The following is a 15,993-nucleotide window of genomic DNA, read 5'->3' as shown; positions in this document are numbered from 1 at the left end:
ATTTAATTGAACAGCTGTGTAATATTTATCTCTATCTTAGTGCGCTGTGCACACGATTGGACAGCTTTTAGATATACCCATCTGCTGAGATCAGAGGTTTCTGTGCCAAGATATTTCTTGCAATTGTTTCTTGCAAGATGGATTACAGCTAAAGTCACCCGAGGCATCATGGCCAGGTGCTCTTATTGTTAAGCCGGACAATGCAGCAAGCTGTGATAACACAGCCCTGTGTCTGAGCTCATCCTATAAAGAGCAGGCCAAATTCTGTAGACATTTATGTTTGATATGTGGCGTATGAAGAAACACAGGAGCTTCAGACAGATTAACTTCGGGGGGGGGGGGGGGGGGGCTGGTGGTGGGTGTGTTTCTCCCCCAAAATAAGATTATTATTTAACAATTAAATCCATTATTAATGCATTTAACCAAATCTGAAATAACTGGTGGGTGCGGCCCAGGTATTTTAGAATGCCTCTGCTGGCATAAATTACTCCATTACCTTCCTCTGAAGCTGTATCTCCCCTGCATAGCTCATAGTCCTCTCTGTGGGAGTAATGGATTAAACACAAGAAGTTTATATTTGCATCTTGCTGGCAAACCCGTGGTGGTTCTTAGATTTTTTTTTTCTTCTCAGAGATATTCCACAAATAGGAGAAAAGTTATTCAGGAATTACATCCTAAAAGAGTTATTCTGTCCCCAGGTTATAACTGCTGTTTCAGGAGTGGTAGGGGAAAGCGGCAAAGAGGCTGGGGTGCTCAAGACCTGATCTCTCACGAAACACTAGACAAAAAAGGCACCTGCTGCCAGGAGAGGTAATGCTCTGCAGAAAGCACCCCGCCAGGGCCCCAATCAAGGGGAAAAGCTATCAAGTTTCCCGCTGAAGCCGGACTTTGAATGCCACTTTGCAGAGAAATCAAACACTGGATGAGGCGTTTATTGGTTCCCCCTCATGCACATGATCAGCTCCAGAGGAGGAGTTTGTTCCCAAGACTACGGAGTCGGGCAAATGGGCTAGGGTAAGGGGTAAATGGCTCCCAACCGCTCCAGTGGCTCAGGAGGGGTTTGGGAGCTGGATGTACAGCCTGCAGCACAGCAAAAGCAGGAGCAAATGCGAGATGATCAGTGCCCCCCTCCTTTCCAAGCCCCACAGCAAGGAGCAAAACCTCACTGCACCGTCCAAAATAAAAGAGAACCAAACCTCACCAGTGTCTGTCAGAGGTAGGTGCGGGCCGCCTGCCGGATGAGTTTTCATGCTTTGTTAACACCTGAGACTAAGCACTGAAATCTGGCTTCAGGATGTTGAATAGCATACTTAGCCTATAAATTCCTTTGCTTCTTTTCTCTGTGGATAGAAGAAAAACGTATCTTTTCAGTGCTGCCTCTTTTTCTGGGTTGTGCAATAGAAAATCCTTCTTGTCTCAAGCTGTTTTCCATCTTCTGCTTGCATTTTTTGCTGCTGGTGCACTGACAACTCTGGAGCGTGGTTGCAGCTAGGTGAGTGGAGACCAGAGGTCTGTTTTCAGCTGTCTAGTTCTTACATTTCTTAGCTCAGTCTGAAGTAGTCCATGTAAAACCATGTTTCCTCCTTTGTCTTTAGGTTTGTCTTTTAGCACTAGGTGATTGGCTTTCTTCTCTTGTAAATTAAAATGGTGTGTTCTCCATTGAGGGATGGTTATGTGTTTTTAGTCAGGTATTTAAGTATATAAACATATGTCTCCTAAGTTTGCTCCAACTTAAGTTCTTCAGCTCTCTGATGATTTTGTTTTGGGCCCAGTTCACATGCCTGTTCCTGGAAACTTGTAATGTGGTGTGTCAGCCTGTTGACACCTGCATGGGCACTCCTGAAAGCAAGATCCAAAATGGGACAGTCAGCCACATAATTTTCTTTGGTGAATGATCATCTCTTCACTCTGCACCCACTCCCTCACTGTGAATTGAAAGTACAGGTCAGGCAATCACCTTTGGGAATTCAAAAACATTTAATCTCTGAGGAGTTGGGTGTAAAACTAAAAATATTTTAATTTTTATTTCTGAACTGGATTTCTGGGAAGATGCTTTTGGCCCTCTGGGCTTTTCTCTGGTGGGAAGACGTCTCCTCACCCCAATTTCTGCCTTCAGTCACCCCCTGAAATGTTCTACCTTGCTAGCCAAATGCCACGAGGAAGATGACCCAGGCTCTCCCCTACACCTGTATGAGAGGATTTTTATTGCCAGTCTTAAGTACTGCATAATTAAATCTCCTGCCGTCACAATCCAGCCACCATGAGGGCACCTTAACTCCTGTGCCCACAGCCTAAGGGGGACATATGTGAGCAGCCATTTTGGGCCTGAGGGGCTGAGCGCTGGTGTGAGAAGGGAGTGGGGATGGTGCCTGGGCTTCATGGCCACTGGTTTCCATGTCACAGCTTCCCCAAGGCCATGCTGAGATGAAGTGGGCAGCTCCCAGAGGACTGGGTCACAGCCCGTGGCAGAGCCCCTTCCCAGGGAGGAGGCTGGAGAAAGGAGTGAGATAGTTCACCGTGAGGGAGCAGCCTCTCAGGGGAGCCAATAACGGGTGCACACCCTGATGCGGTAAAAAGCCCCTTGGAGTGGATGTATGGAGGGTTTAGAGAGGGTAGAGGGACTTTGGGACAGACCCACACAGGCAGGAGATGCTGGTCGGGGCGCTCAGGGGCGCCCTCATTTCCCGCCATGGAAAGGCAGGTGTTCTCATGTGGCAGACATTTTGTCACTGCTGGGCTGGACCTGCACCACTGTCACCACCAGGGAGATCCACCAGCTACAGCCCCTGCTGCCCTCACCCTCCTCCACAGGGGAAACGCAGGCGGAGAGGGGGGAGTGATAGGGTCTGTCTCGATTTAAGAGAAATGGTCCTGTCGTCAAGGCGCAGTTGAACTTTCAGGGGCTGCTATGTGAGGGTTGGAGGCAATGTTTTCATGTAAAGGAAGCGCTTCTGGTATTTGGGATTGGGGGCTGGGATAAAGGGCTCCCCCTTCCTCCATTACGTGCCCTTAGGAAGCACCCATGATGGTCTTTTTCAGTCAAATGGGTATGTTGAAGGTGTCAAATTATCCATGGTATGGAAACTGCTATTGCAGCTACCTCTTGACTTACAGTGTAGTCCCATGTCTCCCAGAGGACCAGACACCCAGGAAAATCCAACTAATGCAAATAAAACCCCATCAAATACCACTTGGCTGGGCAATATATTAATAGCAATCGTGCTTTCAAAACTCAAAACATACAAGTCTAGACTTGCCCACCTTGGGCTCACCCCAGACTTCAGTTTTTTCTTTTGGGCATACTTCCAAAAGCACTTTTGTGAGAAAAAAAGCCCGTTTGGCTTTAATCAAGCAGATTGGGATAGGCAACCTTTGTAGATGAGATCAAGGCAGTTGTTTACAGAAATCTCATCATCAGTGTTTCTTGCAGAGAAAATCTGGAAACAGCATAGCAAAGTGGTAGTGTATATGGTTTGCCACTTAACTCCTGTTGCAAAACTTAACAGGTGATGCTAACAAGCACTTATAAAAGCCCACATCTGTGTTCATCCTGACAAAACAAAGCATAAGACTTTAAAAAGGCGAGAAACTATGTCCATCAATATCCTTCCATTCTTCCTGCAGTATTAAAATCAGATGTGCAAAAATAATTTTTTATTACATAAAATTGATTCTTACTATATTAGAATATAAAGACAGATTTTTTTTCTTCACAGGTGCTGTTACAATGAGCGAGAATATCCACGCATTAAGGTACTACACAGGTTTTGTTTCTTATTAGATAAATTCCAAATTCCTGTACCTGATATCTGTCATTACAGTAAACGGCACACTCACTGAAAGTGGAAGCTAACAGATTCCTAAGGTGTAGTCTGTTATACTAAAGTGACAGGAAAGACATGAACACAAAATTTAAGGATATGGTGCCCAAGGCACTCTACTGTGAAGGCTGAATTACACTGATCATTGTGATTTGTGTACCAGGATAACGGCTTAATTTTTATCCACAGTAGAATGAGTTCTTCCTGTTGGCAATGGGATTTCTACACAAATAGCAGGATATAGTACGGCCCTTTGATAATGAATTTGCAGGGGTCCAGGATTCTGCCTACTATTAGATTCAGAATCATTCAGCATTGGACAAGTGAAATTCAATTATTTTACTGGTTTGGGTGATTTTTTTTTTTTTTTCCCCCTAGAAGGTGGTGGTTGGATTTAGTGATTTTTATATACTGTTGTGTATCTAATATTTGAAAGTTTCTCCCAAAGAAGGATCATGAATGAGTTTGAAGATTAATGGCCAACTGAGAAGAATGGGGGTGGTATTTTTCTTTCTAAAGCTTTGATTTACTGGTTGACTCAGTCTCTGATGGATCAAACCAAAGTGTCATCTCACTACTGTGCTTATTGCAGCAGTGTGTAGTAGTAGATGCATAGAAAAAAGGTCAGGAAAAAGTGATGTTTTTGCTTAGTATATCTCAGTATCTCAGTGTCCAGGGAATTAGAATGTAAAGACTTACTGAATCTGAATGTCTGTTGCAACTGTCAAATTTATTAGTCCTGGGGATTTGTCTAGTCATTCTTTTAACCTGTTCATGCATTTAGGTTATACTCCACAGTAACAGGACAGTGTTGATAGAACTTCTGCCCTTGCCTGTAGCTGATGCCCCTTCTTCCCACTTTCAGGGTAACAGACTCCTCAGGATGTTTTTCCACCTGCTCTGCACCTCTGCTTGCATCTGTCTCCTCTAATATTTTTTATCAGTAATGTTATAGAATGAAAATTCAGGTTTATCAGGATGCGTTAATACAAACGTAGAGGCGGCATAACAAGTGCAGTGCATAGACACAGGGACTTGTTGCATTGTGAAAAAAAAAGTGCTGCGTGGGCAGAAATCAACTGTGCATGTTGTAATTGGGTCATTTGCGAATGTCACAGTTCTGCTATGTAAACACACCACTACTAACGCTAAGAAACAAGGAGCTGCTCTCCTTGCTGATCTCATGTTCCTCCCTCACCTGTAGGCTTGCCGCTTAAAATATTTTTCCATAATTTCAGATTCCTCTTTGGCCCTCAACTATTTTTTCTTTGTGGTTCCTCTTAGCTTTCTTCTATTTACAGCTTATAGGTGAACTGCCAAAACTTACCTATTATTCTCACTTAGACTGGATTTCTTTCTCTTTTGGTCAGAAAAATTAATTTTGCTCTTTTTTTTTTCCTTATCTGTCTACTTTCTTTGCAGACACACTTTCCTCCAGGAATGTAGCAAATGATCTGTTGCCTGATCAATTCCAGTAAAATAAGATGGTGTGAATCAGCACAGGTTTCCTGTCTTCTGTGCTTGAGGTTTTATATAATGAAACGCTTCTTTGATTCTACAGGTTCTCCGAGATGTTTCTTGTTATGTTTGCAGTGAAGTATTTGACAGATTTCTGTGTGTTTGACTGACCATACAGTAACAGTTTTGTGTCAGTAAGGTTGCATTTTATTGATCAGCTTGGAGAAAAAATGTGGAAATAAAAGGAAATCCTTTTTCAGAAGATAAACCAGTTTAGTTCTTTTTGTTTGATGAAGTGTTATTTTACTTGTTTGGACTTTTATACATTATGCCTGCTAGTGGCAAAACATGATAGTTCAAGTGAATACACTGAAGTTGCAGCAGGTGAAGATGTGGCACTGTGTGGCCAAATACAAGTGCAAACCAGGAAAACACAACAACACCGCATAAATTCTTTGGTTTCACTTCTCTTTTCAGTTATTCATTTCAGGTTGCTTTTGTGACACACTGCAGTTGGATACTCTTCTGTATTCAGTCCTGCCTTTTCAGCAAATGTTTCTATGTGCTATTCTGCAGGGAGGCTCTGGAAAGACAAACAAAACAGGCTCTGAAACTCCATGAAGAAACCACCAAATTCCCAGTGGAATCAACGATACATTCTTTGAGTCATGAGGAATCTTTACCAAGTGGCAGTAGGCCTTCCGTGGGCAAGTATTAAACAGATTTCAGAACAAGATTTTGGAGTAAATCACTATAAACACTGCAGACTATTATGTGATCTAGAAAGGTGCTCATAAGTTCATGTTTTGAATCCTCTTTAGGCCCTGTATCTTGAACAGCTCTTGTTGACACAAGCCCAAGGTAAAGGCAGAGCAGTTTTGAAGCGTTCTCCTCTGAACACTGTGGCATTCCCCACCCAGTGTGCAACCCTAGAATTGGCTGGGTTTGTTGTCCTTAGAAAAGACGATTCCTAGGTTTGACTATCAACAGATAGTCTCTGAGAGGCACTAATGCCCAGTTTTTACAGATGATGGTTTATTCTCATATAACAACTCTTGTTTCAACACTTAAATTTATCTGCCTTTCAGGTGCTGCTAGCCCATTTCTCAGCAATAAGAATGTTTTAGCTTCTCCCATTCTCAGCACAGTGATGGAAAACTCAGCCTCTTCTTATACTGGTAGCGGTCCACACAATAGTGTCTTCTGTTCCAAATATGAAATACATACTGATTCTGAGGAGAAAACTGTAAATGATGCTGGTGAAGAACATGTAGAAAACATTCTGGAAGAATACTCACGGAAAGGTAGAGATGTGCAGAAGAGACTGAATGAAGTGAGTTGCAAATTTGAGACAGCTTCTTAAGTATAAATGAGCTTTTGTTGTTTTTGTCATCGCTGAGTCTTTGAACAGTTTTGCCAGTGCTATTTTGAGTAGCCTCTTGGCTGCTGTAAATTATACTTGGCCATCATGATTCCCACATACCATTTGACAGACAGAAATAGGCAATGAGACGTAATGTTGTTGGCATGATCCTTGTAACGGTGTTCCATGCACAGTCAGTCCACTGCAGCACAATGTGACTAGCTGGTTAACTAAGAAATATTTAAAAATAAAAAATTTTTAAAATCTCTTCATTCCTATACCCATGCTGCTCTCAGCCTCATTTTTTTAGGTTACGTATTCGAGTATTTTGGTTGGTTCAGTTTGGTCAGTTGTTTTTTTTCTCCTTTAGACGACTGAGCTATATGAGCAACAGAAAATCAATTTAAGACTGATCATTGCTGATTTGCAGACCAAACTGATGGAAGTGCAGTTGGAAAGAGATGCGCTTCAGGATGCTAGGTATGAAGACCAAGAGAGATGTATTATAGAGAGTGTATGTATGGGCTTTGAGAGGCACACCAGATCTCCTAGGTGAGAAACTTGCCCTCAGGAATGAAGACAATGAGACTATGGCACCTTGGTTTAGAAAATGGCTTAATATGTAGTTGTAAAAAACAGCAGTTAATCAACATAAGTATTATACCTATTAGTCAAGATAAAAATCCATGTTGTGAATCCTGTTTTCTAAATTATTTTTTGGTTTCCAAATTCAGACAAAAGGAATCCCAGAGCCAGGAGAATGTAAAAATACAGCTAAAAAATACTATTCAAGAGCTGGAAGCTGCCAACCAGCTGCAGGAGGAGATGCTGAGGGAGGCTGACAGCCAAACGGAGCATCTGAAAAAGATGGTCCACAGCCGCGAGGAAGTACTTCTGGAACTACGTGGCATCCTAATGGACTACAAAGACAGCACAGGCAAGAAACTGTATGAGCATGAGAATATTACTAGCCTACACATCCAGAACCTGAGCACAGCCTTTGCTGACATCCTGCAAGATTTAGACTCAGAGGTGTCATACCTCAAAGAAAAGGTTGTCCTGGTATGTGAAGAACGTGCTACTTTTCCTTCCAACACACTGTGTTCTGTTTTTTAGAAAATATTTTTGAGAACTCCGTGAGCTCCCATCTAAACTGCCCTAAGGAAATGGTTATGGCATAAAGAGGTACAATTGCTACTTTGCAGTTAAGATGGCGGGTGCTGGTATGCCAGCCTTTTACACTGTCCCCAACTTGAGATTGCATTTATTGCTGGAATTTAACCTTTACTGTACATAATTTCACAGTTCCAAGGTGGAAGCAAAAGGAATGAAATTATACTTTGAAAACTACTATTTAGACTGTGTTTTCTTTAGGGGTTAGCATTGTCATCTGTTTACATTAGGTGGAAGAAGAACTTGAATCATTGAAAAAAGATTCAGAGACCCAAAACCAACTTCTGCTTCAGCAACATCAAAATAGGTACCTGTTCTCCATTTATTTATTGATAAAACATAAATAGATGTGTTTTCCCATGTTCCACAGATAATTCTTTTATGATGATGATGGTATAGGAGGTGGGGAGTAGCAGGGGCACAGCAAGCAATGTTTTGGAGGACTTAGTAATTGTTCCATTCCAGATATTTATTTGCTCTTGACTTTCTGCTGCTTTTTCCTTCCATGCTGACAATTCCCTGTTTTATTCACAGCATCAAAAATTACTTTGGAAGAATCTGTACACCTTATTTTTGTAAGTGTGATTGGTCACTTAGGTGGACATCTAGAATTTGTTGGGAGATTCATTCCACTGTTAAAAGAAAAGATTGAAAGTAATCACTTTGGTGGTTACATCAGCTTTTTCTTACTAATTTCTCTAAAAGCTTTATCCTTCCTTGTTCAAGAAGTCCTAATTTTTCCAGCTATCCACCTGAATTATACAATAACCAAATAAAATTTGGTATAATAAATTATACAGTAATCAAAATAAAAGGGTCAGTGACTGGATACAGAATATTTCATTCGTAACAGAACATCAAAATTGTTTTCTGACTACTAAAAAATATCATTACCTCTTCAGTGGAGAAGTCAGTTTGCCAAGACTAAAATGATAACCAGTATTTTCTTTTTGAAACAGGATTGAGCAGCTAATAAGTGAGCACGAACAGGAGGTGGCAGCACTAACTGATAAAGCTAACAGTGCACACAGCTATGCAAATAGTATCCAAAGCCAGATGGAGATCATTCAGTATGTTTTTTGATTATAGTGTAAAAAATGTTAAGAGTAACCTTAATTTGAGAGAAAGCTTATGCTGCTAGTATACTCTACTCTGCCCTACGCTTTTGGCTTCTTAGTGTCTTTGTTTGAAGAGTTAAGCAGTCCTTGCATAAATTATGGAATGATGAAAAAATGGAAAAACAAAAAAAACCCATGAAACCATGCTATATAGAGGAGAGGCAGAATAGCCATGCATTAGGCAGACTGTGAGAATCGGGAGACTCAGGCTGGTTCTCGACTGTGAGAATCGGGAAACTCGGATTCTCTTCTCAGGCCGCTGCGGTTGAGGAGAAGAATAAGGCCAGCAAAGTCAGTGGAAATTCAAACTGGCTCGAGCTGTCCGGTCTGTTCTTGCCACCAGCTTTTGGAATGATGAATCTCTTATCTGAGTTGTGAACAGTTTCTGCAGAGTACATGGGTGCAGTTAATGAACAAAAGAGAATGTAAGCTAAGAGCTGTGGCTGCATAGCACCATCACCTTTGCCTTCTAAATGTTCTGTGGATTTGGATAAAAAATTAATTTCCAGCAGCATTATCAGTTGAATCACAACCAAGAATGAATAAACAGTTGGATTGTTTGCATACATGTACAAATAGTAATGAATGGTAATTTTAAAGAAAGGGTAATTTTCGTTTGGGATAAATAGCTATGTTGGTACCGTTGACTTTGGTAACAATTGCATGAGAATATAAAGACACTAATTCTCACTGGCCACTTGATGACTCAGAAATCAGTGCTCAGTATATCAGTTAAATGAGGACATGCCATGCAGTGTTGCAAACTTAAGATGAGATTTAAATATCTTTATACATTAATACCTGACTTAAATAGTTGAGACTGAACAGCTGATAACAAAATGCTTCTCAGTTCTGCTTGTAGAATAGTTAGGGTGCATTTGAAAGCACACTTAGCTTTCTTAGAACTTTCTCGAGAATAAATGAGTTATCATCAGGAATAAAAAGTATCAAGATTACAATTTATGTAATTTTATGTGAGATAGATGTCAGAGAGCAAATTAACTAGTAAGAAGGTGTAATTTTTATGTGATCCCACTGTGAATGATAATCATACTTCAAGGCAGTAAGTTTTAAGTGGTCGTACTGATTGCAGTGAAAACAACCACAAATGTTTCACAATTTAATGGTTCTTACAGTTTCTAATTTCTCCACCTAAAACTTTTCTTAGAGAACAAACAAGAAACCAAAATTCAGTGCATGCACATCAAATCAGTCACCTGGAATCTAGAGTTTCTCAGCTGTGTTCTGAATTACGGGAAGCTAAGAGGATGTATGAAGACAAGGTGTGTATGGATTTGTGTGTTAGCATTAGTGACAATGCAACTGGGTATGGGGTTATATGAAATGTTCCGGATACATAAGGAAAGTCTTTTGATAAGAGATTGCTTCAGAAAAAATGTGTGGACAATAAGATAAATTACATTATCCTTAACTCTGTTTGTATTATTTTTAAGAACAAGTTATCTTTCTCTAATACAAAATAGCTTTGCAAAACTTGTTGAATACAAACAAGTTTTGCTGAATGTATTGAGAGCATACTATAAATGATGCCTTCTGGAAATACATAAAATGATTCTGCACCACAGACATCAGTTGCACATGCAGGACAAGAACATTGTTCCACTATACCACTATACAATATCTCAGCAAAAAACAGGCAGTAGAAATAGCTTCTTATTTAAGTTGTACTGCCCAGAAAATTTCTGTGGTAACTTTTTCTTGGTAAGTGCAAGGATGGGAGAACATATTGATTACAGCAGCGTCTGAGGAGCATTCAGGTGCCCAGAGATGCCCCATTGTGAGTTAAGAATCTTTAACATTCGTTGAAATCCAAAGACTTCTTATCAGCAAGATATAATATAGGCAAAGAGGAGAGGCTGGCCAGCACCTGTGTATTCAAACCGTTTCTTAATCCCATTAGAAAACATTAGTTTTGACAAATGTTTTTTTAACCATGTTTCTCTCTGAACACCAACTTTCTTCCAGGTAGTACAGCAGGCAGTTACTGCTGACAAATGGAGAGAACTTCTTGCAGTGCCACCACAGAATCTCCACCATGTCACTAATTGCAGCATTTTATATCCCCTTTCCATATCACATCTGCTGCATCTTTCACTTGTTTCTCTGCTTTGGATTCCAGTTTTATAAATAATATGACTGTCTTTAAATTCTTTCTTGGTTTTGGTGAAAGATAATTCATGTTTTCCTTAGCAAATGACCTGAAAACAGTTGCTTTCCACTCCCTTTAAAAATTAGTGGAGCTGACCCACGCAGAAATGCTTGATGGATCCAAATCAAGCTTAAATTACAAGTCATGAGGATTTAGGCATCCTTCTCCTACATACTACTGGAAATGGAAAGTTCAGGTCACAGAAGTGCTGTGAAGTTTGGCAGAGCTGATAGTCTCTGATCCAAAAAGGTCTGAGAATGGAATGGTGGGGATGTGCAGATCAAGCCTGTGGAGCCATGGTGTATGTGTACTTGAACTATAAAGCAAAGCAGGAAGGACATTGTGGTTTATCATTTCTGTAGGTTTCCCCTTCTATCAATCCCATTAATTAACACATACCAAAACTCAAACTAGTCGGTTCCAAAAGTGACTTCTCACAGCATCATAACTGAACTATGGAGAATTTGTAAATTAATCTCCATCACTGTATTTCACCCTCAAGAAAGAGTACAGTATACAGTATGCTTTTTATGTTAGGTCTGTTTACCTGAATTCTTTTTATTTAAATCATGCAGTGCACAGCATAAGGTCATATCACATATATAGCTATAACTGTCGTGTGTATTCCTTAGGCATGTACCCTTTCATAATGTTTACCTCATAACAGGTGTAAAATTGGAAACTGGGAATCAGTTTAAGGCTATTTTTCACACTCTACCAACTCCAGAAAATGTTGGGTTTGTATATCTATAAAAGATTATACTACTCGGTCCAATAAAAATTGCTTTTGAATAGGAAGTATATTACACTGAATTGCTAAGGTAGACTTTAGTGAGAGACAAGTTGATAGCTGAGATCATTTGATCTCAGACTGTTATGTGGAGTCATTCCTGGGAAGGTGTGAGAGAGAATCTAAATAAAGCCTTTACAACTGTATGTCTCTCTTACAATAAGCATTTCTCTACAGCTTCTCTGGTAGGAAAACACCTTAGCAACTAAAATTTTCAAGGGAGTGTGTAAAAACTAAAGCTAGTCTAAGTTGTTGATACCAGACAGTTTCAGCAGTCAGAAAATCTGGTACTTAGTGGATATAAATGTAAATGCGTAAGTGTTCTATTTGGATATGCCTATGTTAATATCTTTATTAAAAAATGTTGTAGACTGGTCCATCATCTCATACGCCTGCATCCTGTCAGAGAAAGTGACTACCACTTGGAGCAAAACATGTTTGCCTGTAGGTTTCTTAATGTATTCATAGTGAAGGAATATACCTCCGTACCTTAGGTACATCAAACCTGCTGTTAGGCCTAGGTCCATCCGAAGAGCTTCACTGTATCGTTAAACACAAAGTGAATATGGCTGAATATATGCTTGGGACCAAATTCTCCCTAAATCAACTTAATTGTATAGGAGAGGCCCTGTATGAGGACAGCTCTTTCTGTCACTGTCTGCAAAAGCCCTGTTGATAATGTACGTTGCCATTGAGCTCTGTAGAAGGTGTACTTCAAGCTTAGATTTTCTGTGGAAGTATGGAGTAGTTGTGTAACGAGGATTACAGGGAGAAATAATCTAGGATTTACTGAGATTTCTCCTGATGGAGGGCTCCATGAGATGAGAAAAACCCCTTTCAAAAAGGACCTCAGGCAATTACAGGAAGAAATGGCCCTGATAATGTCCTACTGCTTAGGCATTGGAGCTCTAGAAAGAGAAGATTACTGATTTTATCCGATTTTGGGGAAGAAAAACTTCATAAAAAGATCTTCAGAACTTTTCTTGACAACATCCTCTCGTGTCATCCTGATGTTCCCAGCCCCTGTTTGGTGAAGGACATGGGGTTTTGGGGCTAGCCCTCCATAAATGGTCCATTACTAATTGAAAAGAGTTATGTCATCATTCTAATCGGATGCATTAAAGAGGGGGTGGGGGGCAGAAGAGGAAGGGAAGGGATTATTGCTCTTGTCACAAGCTGACAAAACTTTTTAAGGAAGTAGAAGGGAAATGCCCAGATTTTGGTCATTCTCTTAGCCAAAAGACAGATTGCAGATCCTAAAGTGTTTATTAGAAGAGCACTGTAGGAAATTTCATGGAAATTCCATGTAAATTGTGTTTTACTCATACTTGTGTTATATTGGCTTTTCTAACTAGTAGTACTGCAAATCAAGCAAGGAAGGAGGTTGAACGCTTTTCCCATTCCATTCAGTGTTCCTGGTGTAGGTAAGGAATTTTTGAAGAGCTGTGGATCAGGATGGAAGCCAATTCATTCTCAGGAATCTCAGTTAACTCTGCAATGAAATTGAGCTTCATCACTAAAAGAAGACAACATAATTCTAAATACACCTAGGGAATAACTCTGCTGAGCCAAAAGATGACATTTGGACTTGTTTTGAGTAGAACCTAGAAGAAAACTAGAAGAAATCCAATGTACTTTTAAAATAGAAAACATTAAGATAAATCTTAATGAATATTTTTCTTTATTCTAGGTTGAAGATCTCGAGAAGCAGTTGCACCTAGCTTATTCTGAGATAGCAGAAGCCCAGACAGAACAGAATCAACACGGCCAAGAATCTGGAAATCTGAATGGCCAGATTCATCAATTGTTGGTAAAAACAAGTGATAGTGTTGGAAAAAATCTTGCTTTCTAAAAGCTTTTCCTTACTGCTGGTGTTCAGATTTGCACATTGCTTGTTTGGAAGTGCAGCAGTCCCCTTATAATTAAGTTTGAGGGTTACTTTTTACTAGAAATTTGAAATAGCTGTGAAGAAAGTTTCCCAAAGGCCTTTACCATTAGCAATGCAGGACATATAGAATTAAGATTAACTTTAAGATTCATTCAGAATCCTTGAATCCTATGCAAATTATATGAAAGTTGCTGAACCACCTTCACTTTAATCTCACAGTTTAGATTCCTCTGTTAAGGAACCTTGGTCCCTAACACATATTTTGAAAGACATATCCGGGATTTTCCTAATAGTACTAAACATTCCTTTGTAACTAATTGAGAATATTCACAAATTGAACATACAGTATAAAAAAATTTTCCCACATAGGGTTGGTTTCATCACAGTGGCTTCATGTACTATAATTAGCCTTGCTTTTCTTCTTACATAAGATTATTCCTTAATTACTGAATTTTGGGATATTTGTGTGGTTTCATTAGGTTTGTTTGCCCAGTTAGTGTCACAGTGTTTCTGAAGGAGGTGTTGAAATTATTTCATTCCATATAAGAATATGTTAGTGTAAATCTTTTCCTAGATTGTACGTAACTATAGAGAAGACTGAAGTCAGAATAATCATTGCATAATTGAAGGTTAGGAATCTAATTTTAGGATTCCTTTTGTTTGTGTGTCTTCAGCTCATGTTTTCATTCTGCAACACTCTGAGCTTCCTACTTAGTTCTCTACTTCACCTTTAACAATATGCTGATAGTTAACAGTAGCAAAAGTGATCATTAGCAGAAAAGCCTATTGATAATTCAGTTTGGGCACATTTTAAATTCATATTTTTGAAATTAGTAGCTCTAAAATGTGTATATCAGTATTTTTAACAGTATTTAAATTCTAAATTATCATTTATAATTTTAATTATGTACTGTTGGGATTATGTCTGAGGGAGAGAAGATTTAAGCTCTGGAAAACGTGGCAGATTACTGCATGAAATGAAGCAAGCAGTGAACAATTCTTGCTAGTGATAAAGATGGGTATTTATTAAGAGCAGCCTTCCTTGGCATGTAATGTAGTGCTTCATTGTTTTTCATTTTATGTTGACACAATATAATCTTTTTTCATTTTGTAGCTTATACTGATTTTGAGCTAGATATAAATGACATGAAAGACTTCAGTGTTGAGGTGTTACATGCTTCAAAATAATTATAGCACTAATATACAAAGTTGAAAGTTACTGCTTTGTTGGAAGAAAACATGTAGGAGGTGTCAGACAGGTTTAGCCAATATTCCTGTCTTCTGCTAAGTGTAAATCCATGCAGGAGTCCCTATTCAGGTATGGAATCGTGTAATTGAATGTTGCTAATGTTAAGAGAAAGAACAAAAAAATCCTAAATGTGATTCAGGGAGGGAGATGACTTTAATTTCTTGTAGACTGAACTTCGTAAAAAAGAGATAGAACTAAGTCTAGAAAAAGAGCAGAACAAGAGGTTTTGGGATCGGAACACAGACAACGGCATCACCATTGACCATCTAAGGAGAGAACTAGACAACAAAAACATGCAATTGCAGCTCATGGAGAACACAGTGAAGGAAATGAGGACTGAATGTCACAGACAAATGGAGCGCCAGGTTAGTGAGCAACACAGTGTGAGAGTGTGCAGGGTAGAAAGTGCACTGACTGGGGGCTGTACTTCGGAGAGCAATACTGTAACTCTGGTTATCATGGTGGGGAGGCCTCTGGAGCTCATGTGCCAAACTTTTCCTTCCAAAGATGCAGATACATGACAATCAGAATTTGCATTTTTTTTTCTATTATCTGACCTGTCCAGCCTTCATTTCATTGACTGTTGAGGAAATAGAAGCATAATTTTTAATTTTGATTTTTGACGTACAAACCTTGGGAGAAGATGAATGTTCTGCTGATAGTGTGTTTGATTTTGTCTGTAAACCTCCAAACTTTCTGGAAATTTACAAAATGTTGTTTTGGTGCTGCCAGATGTAACAAACAAATTATTGAGGATAGTATTTTCAGTAGTGAGTGCTTCTGTAAGAATAAGTAGTAAATTAAAGGCCTTCATAATGCTTTACTTTATGTAGTGCTTAATGAAGTTTGTGTTTATAGCCCTAAGCTGAATGCAGTGCTATGTCAGAAAGAATTACTTCTGACAGAGTAGATTCCTAGACACTGACTTGTAGTACATTCCCCTTTCTTCAAGCCCTCAGCCCC

At 39.5% G+C, this 15,993-nt stretch overlaps 1 protein-coding gene across 1 annotated transcript in view; it reads left to right on the top strand.

The window, feature by feature from the left end:
* Positions 1-1,025: 1,025 nt before the first annotated feature.
* Positions 1,026-15,993, top strand: part of CCDC158 (coiled-coil domain containing 158) — a 34,378-nt gene continuing 19,410 nt past the window's right edge. The window contains 11 exon segments of the mRNA XM_074864947.1: positions 1,026-1,216; positions 1,402-1,483; positions 1,485-1,595; positions 3,700-3,753; positions 7,013-7,122; positions 7,377-7,704; positions 8,046-8,122; positions 8,775-8,838; positions 10,070-10,216; positions 13,584-13,703; positions 15,198-15,395. Of these exon segments, the coding sequence (XP_074721048.1) occupies positions 1,026-1,216; positions 1,402-1,483; positions 1,485-1,595; positions 3,700-3,753; positions 7,013-7,122; positions 7,377-7,704; positions 8,046-8,122; positions 8,775-8,838; positions 10,070-10,216; positions 13,584-13,703; positions 15,198-15,395 (1,482 nt within the window).

Source organism: Strix uralensis, chromosome 4 (assembly GCF_047716275.1).
Source record: "Strix uralensis isolate ZFMK-TIS-50842 chromosome 4, bStrUra1, whole genome shotgun sequence".
NCBI classification, from domain to species: Eukaryota; Metazoa; Chordata; class Aves; order Strigiformes; family Strigidae; genus Strix; species Strix uralensis.
The sequence above is the reverse complement of the archived record's forward strand: the minus strand, read 5'-3'. Positions and strand labels throughout refer to the sequence as shown.